This window comes from Globicephala melas, chromosome 7 (genome assembly GCF_963455315.2).
Source record: "Globicephala melas chromosome 7, mGloMel1.2, whole genome shotgun sequence".
Taxonomy (NCBI): Eukaryota; Metazoa; Chordata; class Mammalia; order Artiodactyla; family Delphinidae; genus Globicephala; species Globicephala melas.
The window spans coordinates 26,913,857-26,934,619 of NC_083320.1; the positions used below are offsets into that span (position 1 = coordinate 26,913,857).

A 20,763-nucleotide genomic window follows, 5' to 3' on the forward strand; every position below is an offset into this window, starting at 1 on the left:
ATACGACAAACCCGTAGCAAACATCATTCTCAATGGTGAAAAACTGAAAGCATTTCCTCTAAGATCAGAAATAAGACAAGGATGTCCACTCTCACTGCTATTATTCAACATAGTTTTGGAAGGTCTAGCCTCAGCAATCAGAGAAGAAAAAGAAATAAAAGGAATACAAATTGGAAAAGAAGAAGTAAAACTGTCACTGTTTGCAGATGATATGACACTATACATAGAGAATCCTAAAGATGTCAACAGAAAACTACTAGAGCTAATCAATGAATTTAGTAAAGTTTCAGGATACAAAATTAATGCACAGAAATCCCTTGCATTCCTATACACTAATGATGAAAAATATGAAAGAGAAATTCAGGAAACACTCCCATTTACCACTGCAACAAAAAGAATAAAATACCTAGGAATAAACCTACCTAGGGAGACAAAAGACCTGTATGCAGAAAACTATAAGGCACTGATGAAAGAAATTAAAGAAGATACCAACAGATGGAGAGATATACCATGTTATTGGATTGGAAGAATCAATATTGTGAAAATGACTCTACTACCCAAAGCAATCTACAGATTCAATGCAATCCCTATCATATTACCAATGGCATTTTTTACAGAACTAGAACAAAAAATCTTAAAATTTGTGTGGAGACACAAAAGACCCTAAATAGCCAAAGCAGTCTTGAGGGGAAAAAAACGGAGCTGGAGGAATCAGACTCCCTGACTTCAGACTATACTACAAAGCTTCAGTAATCAAGACAATATGGTACTGGCACAAAAACAGAGACACAGATCAATGGAACAAGACAGACAGCCCAGAGGTAAACCCACGCACCTATGGTCAACTAATGTATGACAAAGGAGGCAAGGATATACAATGGAGAAGAGACAGTCTCTTCAATAAGTGATGCTGGGAAAACTGGACAGCTACATGTAAAAGAATGAAATTAGAACACTCCCTAACACCATACACAAGAATAAACTCAAAATGGATTAGTGACCTAAATGTAAGACCAGACACTGTAAAACTCTTAGAGGAAAACATAGGAAGCACACTCTTTGACATAAATCATAGCAAGATCTTTTCTGATCCACCTCCTAGAGTAATGGAAATAAAAACAAAAATAAACAAATGGGACCTAATGAAACTTAAAAGCTTTTGCACAGCAAAGGAAACCATAAACAAGATGAAAAAGATAACCCTTAGAATGGGAAAAAATATTTACAAATGAATCAATGGACAAAGGATTAATCTCCAAAATATATAAACAGCTCATGCAGCTCAATATTAAAAAAACAAACAACCCAATCCAAAAATGGGCAGAAGACCTAAATAGACATTTCTCCAAAGAAGATATACAGATGGCCAAGAAGCACATGAAAAGTTGCTCAACATCACTAATTATTAGAGAAATGCAAATCAAAACCACAATGAGGTATCACCTCACACCAGTTAGAATGGGCTTCATCAGAAAATCTACAAACAACAAATGCTGCAGAGCGTGTGGAGAAAAGGGAACCCTCTTGCACTGCTGGTGGGAATGTAAATTGATACAGCCACTATGGAGAACAGTATGGAGGTTCCTTAAAAAACTAAAAATAGAATTACCGTATGATCCAGCAATCCCACTACTCGGCCTATACCCAGAGAAAACCAAAATTCAAAAAGACACATGCATCCCAATGTTCATTGCAGCACTATTTACAACAGCCAGGTCATGGAAGCAACCTAAATGCCCAACAGACAAATGGATAAAGAAGATGTGGTACATATATACAATGGAATATTACTAAGCCATAGAAAGGAACGAAACTGGGTCATTTGTTGAGACGTGGATGGATCTAGAGACTGTCAAACAGAGTAAAGTAAGTCACAAAGAGAAAAACAAATATTGTATATTAACGCATATATGTGGAAACTAGAAAAATGGTACAGATGAAACAGTTTGCAGGGCAGAAATTGAGACACAGATGTAGAGAACAAACGTATGGACACCAATGGTGGAAAGCCGCGGGGGTGTGGGGGTGGTGGTGTGAATTGGGTGATTGGGATTGACGTGTATACAGTGATGTGTATAAAATTGATGACTAATAAGAACCTGTTGTATAAAAAAATAGAGAAAACCTATTTATTAAGTTTATAGACGTGTGTAATTTAAAAAAAACCACTACTGTTACCTTGGAAAAAAAAGAAGACTATACATTTTCCTGTAAGCACAGCTTTAGTCACATCCAAGTTTTGGTATGTAATATTTTTATTATCATTCTGTTTAACTTATTTTCTAACTCCAATTGTGATTTGTTTTTGGGGGTGTTACTTAGAAGTAGTATTTCATAACTTCTAGTTACTTTTTCGTTACTGATTTGTAGCTTAACTACAAGTCAAGAAACACACTTTGTATAATTTTAATACTTTGAAATTTGTTAAAATTTGCCTTATAGTACAATATGGTCAGTTTTAAAAATGTTCCAACTGTGCTTGAAAATAATTTGTAATTTAAAGTTTTGGAGTATAGTGACTATATATCTGCTTGTTGAATCAAATTTGCTGCTTACGTTATTTAAGTTTTTTATATCCTTACTAACTTTTTTTTGTGGGGGGGTGTCTACTGGTTCTGAAAGAGGTATCCTCTATCAGCGAATGACAGCAGTATGCTAAATCTCCTATTATGATATTGAATTTGTCTATTTTTTCCTTGTAGCTCTGTTGCTCTATATAATTTGAAGTTAAGTGCATACAAATTTAAAACTTCCTGGTAAATTGAAAAAAATTTATGGCATGGCATGAAAATAATTACCAATTCCTGGTCAACAACTTTTAAAATGTCTCAGCATCATACTGAGATATGTAGGTGTGAAATGGTATGGTGTCTGGAATTTGTTCCATAACACATTAAAAAAAATAAGATGAAGCAAGTTGGAAAATTTTTTTACCATTATTGCAAGTCGGCGATGGATATTTGGTATCCCTTGGGTCATTTTTCACTTTGTCTATGTTTGAAAATTTTCATAAGCACAAAAATAGCTCAGGGGCTTCCCTGGTGGCGCAGTGGTTAAGAATCTGCCTGCCACTGCAGGGGACATGGGTTTGAACCCTGGTCCGGGAAGATCCCACATGCCACGGAGAAACTAATCCTCTGTGCCACGACTACTGAGCCTGTGCTCTAGAGCCTGTAAGCCACAGCTACTGAAGCCCGCGCACCTAGAGCCCATGCTCTGCAACAAGAGAAGCCACCACAATGAGAAGCCCACACACCGCAATGAAGCATAGCCCCTGCTCGCCACAACTAGAGAAAGCCCATGTGCAGCAACAAAGACCCAACGCAGCCAAAAATGAAATAAACTAAGTAATTAAAAAAAAAAAAGCAAGGTCCTACTCTATAGCCCTGGGAACTATATTCAATATCCTGTGATAAACCCATAATGGAAAAGAATATGAAAAAGAATGTGTATATATGTATAACTGAATTACTTTGCTGTACAGCAGAAATTAACACAATATTGTAAATCAAGTGTACTTCAACAAAATAAATTTTTTAAAAAGGCTCAGATTATAATTAAAATATTATTATCAACATTTCCCATATTTCATTCCTTATGGGTACATTTCCTTTTCAGGCACAAATATTCCATATTGAAAATGCTATATTCAACAACTTCAGTATTTTTTTTCCATTTAGTATAGCATATTTTGTATTAAATGCAAAAGGAAGTAGCACAAGAAGAATCTAAAGGTGGAAAAAATTCAGAAGACAGAATTTCAAATGGTATACAGAAGGTAAAGCTAGAAACTACAAATAAGGAACAAACGTTTCTTGGACAATGCTGTTTCCAGACAGCTGCCTTTCAAAATACTACTCTATTTACTCACTGGACATTACCAAAGCTATCAGAACAGGTAACTCCTGTTATATTTCCTATCTATATATCACTTTATTAATCATTTATATATAGCCCTTTGATAGATACACATATCACAGGAAATCCCATCCATTAAAAAAAGTTATAACCTTAACAGTACCTAAACTTAAACCTTGAATTTAAGATAGATCCCAAGTAATATTTTTCTTTTTAGTGAATCCAGTTGTTTTATTATTTCATACTATAATTAAGATTTAAGATACATTAAGTGATAACTCTAAATTTGTCATAGAACTAATATATAAGACAGGACGGATGGTAAAAAAATATTCTTATTTAACCAATTTATTAAAAACAGTTGTCATCATTTTATTAAAGGAAGCATTAAGAATAAGCATCCCACCATTTCTTCCAATATTTTTGACAAACTAATTAATTCTAAAAGAAATGTATTCAATATTACTAAAGAAAGTGTCATTTTGATTGAAAGAACTTCAGAAACAATGCAGTTAAAGAGTATAAATAATTAAGAGAAAAGTGATCAAAACAATCTTTGTCAGCAAGAACCTATTCTGTGAAGAATCATTCACAGAATGATGTACACTTATTACAGGTAAGAAGATCAGCAGACTCCTACGAGCCCAGGACATAAAGAACACGCTGTAAGTAAAAGCTATTTACAATGGAAATTTTCCATTTTATCTATAAAGCATTAATAGATAACAATATATTTACTAACTTTTTGAGCACTTAGTATGTGCCAAGTACTATATGAAATATTTTATAATTTATTTAAAAAAATTTTTTGTAACAGTCATGTAAGATAGATCTTTAAAGATAATTAAAGAGAGAGAGAGAGAATGAGAGAGAATAGAGACAGAAAGATAAAGAGAAAAGGGACAGGTTAAGTAGCCTAGTCTAAGTTCATGCAACGGAAAGTGATAAAGTCAGAATTCAAATCCAAACCTAGTGACAACCAGCCTGTACTCTTACCACTCTGCCACACTGTGTCTCTAGAATACCTGAATGTTTATGTTGAAAGAGTTCAGACCTTCACATACTGCTGAAGGTAGTGATTATGTCAGGAAAACTACTGTAATAAATAAATCAACACTGTACATGTTACAAACTGATTGTCAAGTTGTACCCTGCTGACATTTCGTATTGTAATACTGAAAGAAATGTTGAAAAGTAATTTGCCTATAAAAGGTAACTCTTCTATATCAATCTTTTATATAAACTTACTAGAATGTAAAGATGCCTCTTGGCTTCCTTGGCCATGATTAATTTTTTAGTCTCAGTACGTTTTAGTTGCATTTATTTACTATTTTTTAACATTAAATTTACTGAGGTATGATTCACATAGAATGCATTTTTAAAAAGCTGTTAAATCCCAAAGGAGCATTTCAAAATCTAGTATTTCTTTAAGCAGCATTTTCCATACAGTTTATGGCAGAGCTGAGCACAAAGAAGATATTCAGTAAGTTTTGCTGATCAGCTGAAAAAAAAAAACCCACTGCTTTAATGAAATATCTTCCCTCAGATAGAGACATCATGATTTCTAAAACAAAATATTCTTAGTGAATAGAAAAATATAGAAGAAAAAAGTCTGTGAATGTAATTTCAGTTCTGTTAAATGTTCAGCAGATGTGTTTTTCATTTGTTGAATAAATTTTTAGATTGAAAAAATTCTATCGCCTATTGCGTTTTATCTTAGCTCAGTGAAGTTCAGGTACTACATTGAAATTGAGGGTAAGAACGTTTCATATTTGCTTCCTTTAACAACTTTAAAGAAAGAAACAGAAAATATGCAATTAAATGAAAATAATTTAAATGAGAAGGAAAAAAGACAATGCATCTATAATGGATGGATGGGGATTTATTCACAGATTGCAAAGCAAAAAAGAAAGAAAGAAATAAGCAAAAGCAGGCTCAAAGTTAGAAAGATGTTCACAAGGCCAAGTATGGTAGTTGTTGCAAAATACAATGTTCTTAGATTAGCAGATAATGTTCTTTTGGTTTTTTAGAATAGCTGGAGATACCTGTCTTTTGCGAGAGATTCTGAAAGAGCTAACTCACAGAATACCTTTTATAATTTTTAACAAGCCAGAGATCGTGAACAAAGAATGATGATGTACAAGCCATCTTCTTTTGCCAGTCCAAAGCCCATAAAATATTCCAAAATCAGTCCCAGATTTTATCGTTTTGTCTTCTAGACACACAGGAAGAGACTGTCTGTATTACAGGTATTGCTGACACAAACTCATCCTAGACTCAGGCTGTATGAATATTCTGTATCAGGTCTTTTCTATTTGTGAATGTAATATAAAAACTATGTGAAACAACAGTTGAAATCTGTAAGAATAGTGGATGAGGAAAACTCAAAATCCAGAATGTTATGAAACAATAACAATAACATATTTGGAACAAGAGTAAGAGTAAAAATATTGACCTATTACTTGAAGAAGGGAGTGTAAGGAAATCAAAGGAGGGTAAACAACTCAATTATCCTTTCATCCTTTCTACTAAGGACAAAAATTCACAGATGGGAAAGTACAGAAAAGCTTCATTAAAAAGGCACCAAATGTGAAAGACCCTAGTTTCTGAGTTTAAGCCTCAGTTCCATCAAATTACACTCCAGTGCACAGAAATGACCTGGAGATGCGATCACAGTACTAGTCAAATGACATCCAGCTAACACAGCACATACCTAGAGAACGTACTTTAGTTCCACACTTCATTGTCAAAGAACCACCACAAAAACGTCTTTATAACACCGACAGTTTTGAACACTAGATATATCTCTAAAATATCATGAGTGGAAAGAGTACAAGAGGATTGAAAATTACAAAGATCTCAATTATTAGGAAGATTCTTGAAACCATAGACTAATAAGCCTGATGTGTGTCCTAGCCAAATTCTGTAAGAGAGAATTGGATAGGCAGGAACACTAAAAAAAACAACACAGAAGTAATCATAGACACCACTGTAGTTTACTGAAGAAGACAGCGTGTTGAACTGTTACATTCCTCCTTTCGACAGAGTTATAAAGATATCAGTGAGATAATTTTTTAGTAAAGTCTAATGATGTTTTTTGTATAAAGTAGGAAAGTGCTTGCTGATCACTAGTAAATTAAACGTATGGTTGGCTGAAAAACTGTACCCACAAATTGTTAATCAATAAAAGTCAACTACATGTGCTCTAGGAGCTATTTCTTTGTATTTGTCCTGCTTTGTGAGAATATCAACAACTTGGATGAAAACAGGGAAATGTGTATGTCTCCTCATGATGGATTTTTATAGCACAATTGTAGAGAAGAAAAGATTCAGAATTCCTGGACAAGTGACTTAACTACCCCCCAAGTTAATGAAACAATACATTTTGTTTATTTTGAGATGAAGAATGAATAAGGGCTACATCAAAGTAATGCATGATATTTGTTCATGAGAAGGACAGGTGGCAAAAGTTAATCCAAAATTCAATACAAACCAACTCTGTGATGTGAAAACAGATAATGCAGTCTTAAATTGTGTTCATCCACTGGCTGTATCCCTGGGAGCTTAACAGTTACACTATCTATTACACTGATTAAAGTCAAATATAGTGCATTGCATTCCATCTGAAGCACCATATTCTGTAAAGCACATCATCTAATTAGAATACATAGTAAAATGGAATCAGGTTGGTGATGGATCTAGAGACTCTCCTATGTAAGGAAAACAAAAGGAATCAACAATATTTAATGAGCAGAAGTGAGATCAAAAGAGAGAACATGAAATAGATAATAGGTGAAACTGGCATTATGTGGGTATGAGTGTGCGTGTGTGTGTGGCTACAGATATCATGACTAGGACTAGTGAGTCAAATTTATGGATAAGTATATTTTCAGCACATAAGCAAAGACTTTCTCACAATGAAAGCTGTCTAGTTCTGGAACAGGTTGCTTTGTAAAGTAATAAACTTGCCCTCGGTGGAAGTGTTCAGAGGGTGGCCAGCCACCCGTCTGGGATATAATGTGCAGAATTCCTAAGTAGATAGGTGGATGGATAAAAGGATACCTGGAGTTGTTTTTAGAACTCTCAGATTTTAATAAGGGACAGAACAGCAGAAGAAAAGTCTGTGTCTTATTCTTTGTACACCCAGGGCCCACTAGGGAATGAGGAACATGGTAGGACTTCCATAAATGTTGCACCAAATTGATAATAAATAGAGAAGCTATAAACAGTAGTACAAACAAAACACATACGAGAAAGAAATGAATAAGAAATGAAAGGAAATAGAAAGTAGATCATTTTATCTAATCAAATGTTTGTTCTGTGTAATAAAAGTTGCATGTAATTCTTAGGCCAAGTGACATTTACCAAGACGCTTGAAGAAATTCTCCTCTTCGTCTCTCCCGTTTTCCATTCCACTCCCTGGTCCACCTTCAGAAAGCTTTACAGCACTGGTGAATTTGACCTGAGAAAAAAAAGGATGGTAGTCAGATAACTCAATTCAGAGGAAATTCTTTGTGTTTATACTAACCTTTACCTTGAAAAATAAGTTGTTTAGAATATAAAGGTCACTTCATTTCTTTTGGCTTCCACATCTGGTTAGCTAGTCTGTATAGTTTATTCCCATGTGCCAAAAAAGATATCACTTATAACTATAATTTGAGAGCCTTGGTCATAGATTGAAAGTAAAATAATCAGGCACTATGAAAATAATTTAGTGAGCAATTGAGATATTCTTAGAGTTTAATTCTGATAAAGTCCAAACTCAAATTTATGAACAAGTCATATTCATCCTTTACAAACAACACCACAACTGAGAATCAGATGAAAGTAAAAGATAGCCAAATAGAAGATTTCAAATCTCTATGAAAGAACCAGTATAAATGAATTTATAATGTGTACTATAACTAAAGTGCAATAACATGTTTTTTTCGTAACACTTAAAATGTGTTTGTTTACAGCAAAGCAAGGAAGCTATGGACCCCACAGACCCTCAAATACTTGGCCAAATTTTAGTAAAAAGAATATGAAGGAGGAATTATAAATATATCTTCTAAATGTCTTATAAGGTTGCTATAATCTTTTTATAACTCCAAAATATTACTTTAAAAAGAGATAGAAGAAAACTGGTTTTAGTGAGATTCAAAGAAGAAAGAGTATAAGCAAATAATTTGTATATAAAGAAATGTAACTCCTATTACATGCTGAGAATTACAGCAACCAGGCCATGACTCAGCCACAGGGAAGACTCTTATCAGAGATGGATTTCACTAAGAATCACGACCTTTTCCAAACTGCATGCTACTCCAATGCTTAACAGAAGAAGCACTTAGTGGGAAAAATCATCCTGAGCTTCTTAATCCTTTTCAAAGGGGAGAAAGGTTCAGATGGTAGGAAAAGTAGGGAAGGAAAATATATGGGTGTGTGTGTGTGTGTGTGTGTGTGTGTGTGTGTGTGTGTAAAAGAAATCACTATACAATTATGTGTCCTTGGATAGGAGCTTGAGATGTTAGGATTTAATACATGTATTAAAAGTAGCTGGGGGCTTCCCTGGTGGCGCAGTGGTTGAGAGTCCGCCTGCCGATGCAGGGGACACGGGTTCGTGCCCCGGTCTGGGAAGATCCCACATGCTGCAGAGCGGCTGGGCCCGTGAGCCATGGCCGCTGAGCCTGTGAGTCCAGAGCCTGTGCTCTGCAATGGGAGAGGCCACACCAGTGAGAGGCCCGCGTATCGCCAAAAGAACAAAACAAAGAAAAAAAGTAGCTGGGAATTAATACCTATATACCTCTCTATATCTGCATTATAGTTTTTTGTCACTTTTTTCCTTTCTATGATTGCCTCATACTAAGACATCTTAGTTTCCATAGTTCACTTAAGTCTCCAAAACTTACTTACCTTGAAGAGAATTTCTTCAGCTCCTCCTTATTTGGCCCCTCCAGGTGTTTAGCAGTTCCCAGCCCTGACATTTTTCTATCAGTGACTCCAACACTCTCTTACGTAAGTAATGTCCTGTTTACCTTGGAGCTTTGCCTGATGAAAGAGAGGCGGTCCACAGAGCTGATGTCCAGGAGGTCCTCCACACCATCTGCCAGGCCTGAGAGGGAGGATCGTTTCAGCCAGTTTCCTAGTTAATAATTCAAAAAAAATTAGACCATTATAGCATTTTCTCCCAAATGGATTAAACAAAAAAGTTGGCATGTGCCCAACAAGCAATGAAAGTTACATGACTTGATGTAAATAAAAGTGAAAACAAATTGTCTTCGAAATGTACATGCTTTGAATAAAAACATTCAGTGTTGGACTATAAAATTACATGACTAAATCAGAACAAAAAGAACCCAGGCCTCTTGCATGATTAAAACCGTAATCCATACAGTTCTCTTTGACAACTTTCACATCTTCCATTAAGTCCTGTTGATTTTACCTCCTAAGTATCTTTCAAATATGTCTACTTCTCTCCAACTACACGGTCACCACCCAGTCCAACCTACCATTACCTATACCTGGAGCACAAGGGCAGCTTTCTATCTGGTCCCCCATATCCACTCATGCTCCCTCCAATGTGTTTTCCATGCAGTGATCTTTTAGAAAAAAAGTTTACCTGCTCATGTTATCCCCCTGTTCAACATCCCACCTCGGCTCTGTAGGGCTGTAGGATGAAGAGACAACCTGACCTGCAAGGCCCACACGCTCTGGTCCCTATGGCTTCACCATAGTCATGCAGCCACTCTTGTCTCAGTTCTTCCATGTCCCTCCCTCCTAATACCTTTGCACATTGTACTGCTACCACCTGGAATGCTCTCCTTCCTCCTTCTCCCAAGTACCCTGCAGATCTTAATATCTCTTCCTTCAGGAAGCCTTCCCTGATTCCTGCCTCTCCTTCCCCTCATTTAGGTTAGGTCTCATCCTTGCATGCTTTTAGGGCACTACATATACTTCCCTCATAAAACTGATAGTTTGGGGACTTCCCTGGTGGCACAGTGGTTAAAGAATTGTCTGCCAGTGCAGGGGACACAGGTTCGATCCCTGGCCTAGGAAGATCCCACATGCCGCAGAGCAACTAAGCCCATGCGCCGCAACCACTAAGCCTGTGCTGTAGGGCCCAGTGCCACAACTACTGAGCCCGCATGCTGCAACTACTGAAGCCCATGCGCACAGAGCCCATGCTCCACAACAGGAGAAGCCACCGCAGTGAGAAGCCTGAGCACTGCAACGAAGACCCAATGCAACCAAAAAATAAAATTCGTAGTTTGCAACTCTGTTTAGTTGTATGATTATCTGCTTTAGTGATTGTCACCCCTAATAGATTGTAAATTCAGCAAAGTCAGGCATTGTGAAATTCTGCTCACCATTTAATCCCTGAATCCTAGCACAGTGTTTGCACACCATAGAAGCTCATAGGAAAGGTTTGAGAAATATCTGCTGAAAAAAATGAATGAATGAATGAGTAAATGAAGGAGTCAGCCTAGGCTTTGTGACTTGAAAGCTTTCCCTTTCTCGACCTTCCCACAAGTTGCTCTGTTTTGATTGTGAGTTGGTTTGAGGACATGGCAGGGAATAAGAGAATCCGTAAGATAAATACAGACATACTTTTACCTATGGGGAGTTTAAGCTTCTTTCGGAGGGAAATTCTACGTGACCGAGAGCGGGTGCGCCGGTCAGAGGTGGTCCCCGAGTGAGCAGTGGTGCATTCTGAAGTGTCCTGCTCAGACTGGCTGCTGGTGTCACTCGCCGCACTCTGGGATTTGAACATCTTGCGCCAGAAGTCTTTCCGCCCCATGTTGCCCCCTTGCATTTGTTCATCGCTGAAAGCAAGCAGAGGAGAGGGTTAAACGTCTGAACACATGTGAAATTCTCTTACATTTCTTTCAACCTCCTGCCAATGACACTGTGGCAAATCGTGCAGGATGATCTTTGATGGGCTGGGATTTAGGAAGAGGCAGAGTGGGAGTGGAAGGAAGGAGATCAAGCTTGACTCTCTGAGCTCTTCTTGATAATAGCCATGTCTCAGCTGTCAAGTTGAGGAAATCATTTTTTTCAGCCATGATATAAGACTAAATATTACTGCAGGTAATCGTCTGCGAGTGTGAGTCATAAAAGCTGAAGCACTTACAGTGTCAGTAAATATTTAACTTTTTATATTTTTAAGTTCCCTGGGGGTGTGCAGTACCGTATCTTATTCCCCACCCCTACCCCAGGACAGTATAATTCTTGGCCCTAAATAAACTCACAAAAATACTTGAACGAATGAATAAGTAAAATGCAATCAGCACACCCAGGGGATGCATCATTCCACAATTTTTCAGTAAGTAATTTTCATAGTGCCTGATTATTTAGCTTTCTTAAGTCAAAGAAACTTAAGGTTTAAAAGTAAAAAAGGGCTTCCCTGGCGGCGCAGTGGTTGGGAGTCCGCCTGCTGATGCAGGGGACATGGGTTCGTGCCCCGGTCCGGGAAGATCCCACATACCGCAGAGCAGCTGGGCCCGTGAACCATGGACACTGAGCCTGCGCGTCTGGAGCCTGTGCTCCGCAATGGGAGAGGCCACAACAGTGAGAGGCCCGCATACCGCAAAAAAGAAAAAAAAAAAAAGTAAAACAAAAAATTAGCCTGACTCAATAAGACAAATGGGAACATCTCCAAAGGGATTTTTCACTAGGGCATTCCACAAGAGGAAAAAGACAAGTGGCCAATGGTATGCAGAGTTTAATCTCACTAGGAATTTTAAAAAAAGGCCAGTTGAAATGAGATCCCTATTTTCACTCATTAAATAGGCAAAGATTAAGGTGGGGTGGGCTGGGAGGGGAAGAAAGCAATGATACTATCATACTGCCATGATGAGAGAATGAGTCAACTTTTCTAGAGGGTAATTTTGTAAGATGTTATCCAAAGGCTATGTCTACACCCATGACAAAGAACTTCAATTTCCAGGAAGTTATCCCAAGGAAATGATGGGACAATATACTAAGATGTAGATACTAAGTATCTACTTAGTATCTAAGATGTAGATACTAAGAAGGTCAAATGCTCACTGAGGCTTCTGGGTCAATGTTAAAAATTGGAAATAATCTAAATTTACCTCTAGCGAAACAGCTGAATAAATTGTGACTTCCATATGATGGCATCCACTGTAGTCATTAAAATCCTATTTTCAGAAGACTAGTGATATGGGGAATGTTGATGATATATTGCAAAGTTAAAAGGCACTGATAAAATGGATTAAGCAGGATATCACCAGGTTAATAAAAAAAGTACACGTGTATGTGTCTTTGTGTAAGCTCGTGTGTACACATGCTCAAACATGTACCCAACATAATACACCAAAAGTTTACTGTGGTTATTTCTAATTAAAGGTATTTAAACATTTTTTTTCTCTATGCTTTTCTGTGTTTTCCACATTTGGCAACTTGAAGAACACGTATTATTATACTTTACTAATTTGGAAAGAAAAGATTATGGAGAATACTCTAGTAACATGTGATGAAATTTTTTTGGGGGGGGGCGGTTTGGGTAATGGTCTGTTTATAAGCTTTGGGGTTAAATCTGGGATCTACCTAAAATCTGACAGTACTGTGTAAAGCAGTCATTTTCTTGGGATATTTACACGGGGATGCAGATTTTTTATCTCAAAATCTCATTAGAGTACTAAATACCTTTAATTATTATTTTTTTTTTTTTTTTTTTTTTTTTTTAACATCTTTATTGGGGTATAATTGCTTTACAATGGTGTGTTAGTTTCTGCTTTATAACAAAGTGAATCAGTCATACATAAACATATGTTCCCATATGTCTTCCCTGTAATTATTATTTTAACTCAGGACATTCTGTTTATCAAATATGGTGTGAATTTAAATCAGTGTTTTAGAATTTGACTTCCTTGTTATTTTTATCAATCACAGTGCTTGAAGCATTTCTTACCTTTGGGAAATGTGCAACACAGTGATGAGTACATGACTACGTGGCCTGAGTGGGGAAATATCCAGGGAGACTATAATTGATCAGCTTTACAATAAAATGCCGCATCAGCGTCGTCCAATGCGTGTGTATCAATCATGAGTTTCAGAGATGTGGGCATATAAAACTGCTTTTAATATTACTCAGTTAACGTGATTTTTATTTAAAAGGGAAAAAGGAGAAGCAAAGGGTATGAGGGGGGTAGGGGGAAGAGAAAGTTCTCTGTCTTCTGGCAGAGAAGCCATAATCACCCACCCACCTTTCTCCAGTGCTAAACAGAGGACATGTGGTGTGCTCATCTCCTGGGCCCACTTGGACCAGGGAAAAGTCCCATGTTTGACATTCTATGACATCCCTCCAAGTGGAAATTTTTATGTAGAGGCATATTAATACATGTATCTTCATTCAAGGGAAAGAACAGACATGTGCTAAATGCTGAGAAATCAGGTGGTGTTTACAGAACACTACAGAGAAAGAATCTTTTGCAATCTAGAAAACTAAATCACCTAGCAAGGTAGACAGTTGTATGTTTAAATCTAGTTTACCTATTAAATCATTCTTATTATTCAGATTAGCTTAATAGTTATAAGTGTTATTTTGGGAAAAGTCCTCTCTCCTTTTTGGGACAGATTCTGTATGTAAGGACTTTTAACTAGTCTTGTGGTTGGCTATTCAGCTACAGACAGACCTTTGCCTTTCACATTAATTTTTTTTCCCTCAGAGCTTATGTTTGGATGTTTACTATGTCCTTAAAGATGTCCTGAAAGGAAAAACTAAACCTCGGTTTTCAGAATGGAAATTAAAGGGGACAAAGGCTACATGGTAATTTGGCAAGTCTATTGTTTCATTGACTGTCATTCATTCATTCTTAAAATTAAGTGCCTACGATGGGCCAAGCCCTGTCTAGGCATTGGGTCTGTAATGGTAAGTAAAAACTCATGAGGTCCCTGCACCCATGGGGTTGATTTACCTTCTCCTTACTTTTCTCCACCCATTTTAAGGGCAGTTTCTAAGAGTTTGAAGGCCTACAAAAACTGCAGGCTTTTTGTTCCTTAAAGGTTTTGTTTGTTTGTTGTGGATTACCAAGGTCCTATTTCATGACGGTGATTTCCTTGACTATAGAGAGGGCATATTATAAAATCTGGACTATCCTGCAGAATTTCTGGAAGGATAATCATTTAATACTAAATCAGGGTTTAGGGAAGTAGAATGGTATACCTAAAATGATGATATTTTAAATGTTGATCACACCACTTGTGGGTAAATAGGCCTCAAAAGAAGAATGAATACAGGTGAGCCTTGCATAGAACTAGACTGTATATTTGGTGTCTACAGTAATCCTCACATTTTCTGAGGGCACTATTTTCATGATGCTTTTGATTTTGTTATTATGAAAAGTAGAGGGCTTCCCTGGTGGCGCAGTGGTTGAGAGTCCGCCTGCCAATGCAGGGGATGCGGGTTCGTGCCCTGGTCCGGGAAGATCCCACATGCCGCGGAGCGGCTGGGCCCATGAGCCATGGCCGCTGAGCCTGTGCGTCTGGAGCCTGTGCTCCGCAGCAGGAGAGGCCACAGCAGTGAGAGGCCCGTGTACCGCAAAAAAAAAAAAAAAAGAAAAGTAGAGATAAACTGATATCAGAGGGCATTGGAAAGGATCTCAGGAGAGAACCAAGGTGAAAAGGAGAAGAGTCGATGTTTCAGCTAACGCTGGACAGGAGAGTAGATTATCTTACTTATTTTTGGAAAAGCTTCATTGATTACACTGACAGTCGTAAGTGATTTTAAGCAAGAAAGTGGATGCCATCCCCAGCCCACCTGATACACATGCTATTTTTCAAGATTAATCTGTAGGATTGTGCATGAAAGGCAGAAGTGGGGTAGAGACTGGCAATGGGAAAGGCAGTGAGGGAGGCTTCCTGGAAGCACGAGGTTGGTTATTTGTGATTTGGGCCCGTAGAGATTAGTGGCTTTGGGAGTGAAAAATAAAGGGCAGAAGGAGAAGTTCAACAGAAATGAAAAACAAACAAACAGCAACTTGGAAAACAGAATTTCTTCCAGTGGGAAGTGCTCAATCCACTCCATGGGAGACAAAACCAACGCTACTTACTGCTCTGGAGTCTGTGAGGGGCGACCGGACATGAAGCTGCGACATTCCTCAGGTGCAGAGGTCACCTGGCCTTTATCCACAATGCTTCCTGCCTCTGACCTGTGCAAATGGTACATTCCACCGATCACAACATAGCAGGACACCACCTCCCAATACTTCATATACTTCATAAAGCAAAACACTTTGTTATAGACAACTTAAATGCCCTGCAAACCCTATACCATCATGAGTCTATGTCGGTATGGAACATATCCTACCATTTGAGTCATGACCTAGCTACCTTATTGCCTAAGGATACCACCATCATTGCAGACAGAGCCATTAACTACTGGCAGGATTTTAAGATTAGGTATTTCTTTTAATCTTTGTAAGTGGCAATTCTTATATAATAGGCATACAATAAATTCATATTCATTAGAAGAAAAAATAATTGGGCATTGCTCAGCAATTTTTCTTTTGCCATGTTAAAAATATTACTTGCTGAACAGGATGATACGGTATCAGTAATTGCTTTTCCTTTCTGGATAAGAATGTAAGTTAGCTATAGAAGGGACCAAAACACAGATAACATTTTACCATGTAATTAAGAGCTATGAAGTGTGGTTCAAGTGTATGAAAGTTTGGGATCAACTGAGCTCTGATTCATACAAAGGCAGCATTTATTTGACAGTAAACTCATTCCTTTTCTAATCTGTTGCTGGGCCACCACCAGTGATATCACTCGTACAAAAAATTATAGTTCCCCCATCCCTGTACTGGAGTTACACACCACGTAGGAACCACACGGACAGTACAACAGAAGATTATATTCTACAGACATAGGCAAACCCTCATATTCAGAGAGCTCAAGCTTCCAACCTTTTACCACCTCCAGGCTTAGATTCTGGTTCATTTTCCTCCACCTTTTTCCCTGGTGCCAACTTCTCAGCACTATCAAGCAAAGCACTGAGGGCCACTCTCCTGAAGACATTCCCATGGGCCTCTTTGATAAACTGGACCAGCTGACGGATGTCACAATACAGCCCCTGTTTGGAGGCCAGAAAGAAAGTGTGGGGAAAGATAGCTGTGATTGAATAGTGTCCACAGAAAGAGGGGTAGAAGGTAATTCCTTGGATCTAGATGAGCATTGGAATCATAAGAAGAAAACATATTACTACAGTGAAACCAACTGTATCCTGTCCCTCCATTGTTCCTATGGTAACATTACCAAGAACCTTGCCCATCATCCTTAGTATGAAAAAAGATGGTTACCATGCTTCATATTCAGAAAGTTGGCTGTATCATTAGAAAGACATCAATTTATACTTTTAACCACTGGATTCCCAAGCTTTTAATTTTCTCTCTTAATTGTGACTTCTGAAGAGATGCCTGCAAAAAAAAGGCAATCAGAATTTTGTCTAGACTAGAGATTTCAGTCTGTGTTCAGCTTCTCCAAATTTTCTGCATCATTGTGATAAAATATGCTAAGTCCTCTAGATACTTCCAACAGAGCCTGATATTCAAGGATGATCCATTTTGCTTCACAGATTTAACAAATAATATGTATGTTGTAGCCCATTTGAACATGAGCTTGACTATGGACTTAAGATGATACAGGGCTGTTAAAACCAACATATTAGTGATTCAACTTTTAATGCAGGACTTTTATTTTAAAGATATTAAGCTTTGCATTCAGCATTTCCCCCACTCTCTTCTCTCTTTAAGAAGGTAGTTACTGGGCTTCCCTGGTGGCGCAGTGGTTGAGAGTCCGCCTGCCGATGCAGGGGACACGGGTTCATGTCCCGGTCCGGGAAGATCCCACAAGATCCCACGTGCCGCGGAGCGGCTGGGCCCGTGAGCCATGGCCGCTGAGCCTGCGCATCTGGAGCCTGTGCTCCGCAACAGGAGAGGACACAACAGTGAGAGGCCCGTGTACCACAAAAAAAAAAAAAAAAAAAAAGAAGGTAGTTACTTATATTCTTTGTCTTAGGAAACGTTCATGACAAAGCAGAACACAGAAGCCTACAGAACACTTATCTTATAACCCTTTTGGGTTTCAAAACCTAAGACCACTGGGACAATTATGCCTATGATGTTTAGAAAAGCAGAAGGAAGAACTACTAAGGAAAACATAGAATGTCCTTTGGATCCTGTGGGCAGCAAGGCCCTATGCTCTCACTCTGCAATTTGGTGGCTCCTCCATGGAAGGCAAGGCCCCAGAAAGCAAGGGTTCCAAACTCACCAGAGAGCCCATCCCTAAGCAGCAGAGAGTACTACGTGAACTAATAAGCATGACTGATGACTGAAACCCACGGAGCCTCACCAGGCATTGGGTCCTACCTAAGACTTGGGGATCTTTGCACTACTCTGTGAGGTGGGGAGACCCATGAATGACTGAGGTTCAACTTCCAGCCATTCTGGTGGAATGGGGGTCCAAAGCCAAACTTAAGTTGATTTAAAGAAAATTAAGAAATATAGTATCTCTTCTATACACGAGTTTGTAGGTTAAGACTTATAAGAGCTTGCATATACTATAATCAACTTGTCAAATTACTTCTTGCCATGACCAAACCAAATGCATGGATGGTACCCAAGTTATTCACAAACTCCAAGAACCTTGCTAGGATGGCTTCAACAATCAGCAAAATTAAATTCCTTTTCATTTGGGGTTTTGTTCTGTTTATCTCAAGTTAAGTGAATACATAGTTTCAGTGGTTTAGAGTAGCTTAAGACCATTTCTTTGATTTAGGTAGATTAGCAGATAGTGTCCATATGTGTAAATGGGCTGATTTCTGCAAAGGAGTCATTGTATCTAACAGATTGGTAAGACAGAGAAATGCTTCTTTATCCCTCGGAGAGACCTGAATTCATCTAGTCATATCAGATGTCTCAGTCTTCATCCACATTTTACTATCCCAAACCACAATTTCCTTAGTAGCAATTAAACGCTAACCTTTTATAGCCTGGCTCTCTGTACCTGTGGCTTCAGTGGTTTAATTAACAGTCTTTGTCTTTTTGAAGAGTAGCTAAAAGATTACAGTGTTCGATAAAAGAAGGCAAAACCCATTTCAGCAGCATATTTGCGTTAATTTTTAAAGTAAGCATGGTTTCAAACAAAAGCTTGATATAACTTTCTTTAATATTTCATGAGCCAACACGCTGGGCTCTAGCACCTTCTCTCTGAAGGGCTCTTAAGTACCTAGCAACGATCTCAGCAACTACCACAGAACCTCTGAGATGGAAGAGATAATCCACTTGGCAGGTAGGATAACAAGAAACGGAGGAGAAATGTGTTGCTGAGTTTCTACTGAGAGTTACTGGTGACACTGGGAAAATAGATATTTTAACTTTAAAAGTTTTAGACTTCACTTCTCTTTCTCAAGGCCACGGCACGAGACTGAGAACTCCTGTGGGAAGAAGAGGTGAGCTTCTCACCAGATTCTCAGGGCTGTGCAATTCATGCGTAGTTGAAGCGCAGCGTGTGATGAGGGATTTAAACATGGCGCTGACGATGATGCCTTCCACATTTTGGGCTGTGGATTTGTTGTCCACCGTGCTGAAGTTATTTCCAAACCCAGCCTTGTCTGGAATGCAAAGGCACCAATTAAAGGCAGTGTTTCCATTCAGCTACATAGTTTAAAGAAGTAATGAAGTACTCCAGGAGTTACCGAAGGGCTACACAAAATACAGAAACAGAGGACTGAGGATACTCCCGGTTTGATCATCTCTATGAGGACTTAAAGATAAACAACTCATAGTCTCCTTCAGAGTCTTTACTATGACACATTCCACCACTTTGAGAAATGTTTTAAATGATAACTCTTAGCAACAGAAAGAGGATCAACTGTTGACCCTATGAAAGTCTTTTAAACCTAAGTAGTTTTTAAATAGGTGATCATGTAAAAAAATATATGGTTTACTGAATGGTCCCTCAGTGGAGACAGACTTAATTTGATTTGGCTTTTTTGGTGGTGAAGAAGGCTGGCTTCTCACTGGAAACTGTTCAGTCTGTGAGAAGCGGAGTGAGGTTGGGCTGACCAGGGGAGCCGGCAGGGGGAGAAGAGGGGGGACAGGGCCCTGCAGGGGCATTCATGCCAGCACTGGAAACACAAAAGACTGAGTCTGGCCAAGAGCTGCACAAGACTTCTAGCAGCTTCTAGGGAGTCCAGAGACTCCACAGCCACATGAATTGGAAAAATCTACCACCTCCCTCGGATCCGCCTCCTTATAACTCATTCACACATGAAACGCCAGTGAACTGAGGCCATCACCCTATGTGGCATTTTATGCCACTTTTTCACATTTCCATGGACACATTCTGTGGCCTTGCCAGGGTATTCCTCATCGCTTGCGAGCCACCTGTGGACTGTAGGGGCAGGATGTGTGCAGCTCCAAGGCTGGTCAGATAGGGATGTGTGTCTCTGGCTGGCTGATTCATCGTGAGCCGCTTTAACATCTCAAGAATTCCAGAGGGAATTCATCACTTGAAAGGAACAGACCTTATTACCAACCTCTCACTGTCTATGTCAATGGGCCGCGGATTCTCTTTAGATTTTACATTACAGAAAGAAATGTTTTAGTCTATTCTTATAGTTTCTATCTCAAATAGGTTAAAAAAGAGAAAAAAAAAGTTTGTAATCAAGAAGTTCTCTTGCAGTACCTCAACTACGACTCTCACTTCATTGATTTATAAATTTGTTATGTGCTTGGCTTAAAACAATTTCAATAACATAGATTATTTCAGGGATTCTATAGGGAACAATATTTTCCTTTAATGTGAAAACCAAACAATAAAGCCTGGGGTACAAACAGAAAAACTGTTTCTAAATCCATCACAAATAAAAGGGGGAGTGGCATGAATTGGGGGGTTGGG

At 38.4% G+C, this 20,763-nt stretch overlaps 1 protein-coding gene across 11 annotated transcripts in view; it reads right to left on the reverse strand.

The window, feature by feature from the left end:
- The window catches only part of UNC80 (unc-80 homolog, NALCN channel complex subunit), a 243,086-nt gene that overhangs the window by 164,047 nt on the left and 58,276 nt on the right, over positions 1 to 20,763 (reverse strand). For 8 of the 11 annotated variants that reach the window (XM_030853253.2, XM_030853245.2, XM_060301884.1 and 5 more), the window contains exons 16-21: positions 19,326 to 19,474; positions 16,770 to 16,936; positions 15,912 to 16,010; positions 11,446 to 11,660; positions 9,873 to 9,979; positions 8,224 to 8,320 (exon numbers count right to left, since the gene is read on the reverse strand). In XM_030853253.2, the coding sequence (XP_030709113.2) occupies positions 8,224 to 8,320; positions 9,873 to 9,979; positions 11,446 to 11,660; positions 15,912 to 16,010; positions 16,770 to 16,936; positions 19,326 to 19,474 (834 nt within the window). The remainder of the gene's footprint in view (positions 1 to 8,223; positions 8,321 to 9,872; positions 9,980 to 11,445; positions 11,661 to 15,911; positions 16,011 to 16,769; positions 16,937 to 19,325; positions 19,475 to 20,763) is intronic. The other 3 variants (XM_060301889.1, XM_060301888.1, XM_060301882.1) reach the window with 1 other exon arrangement.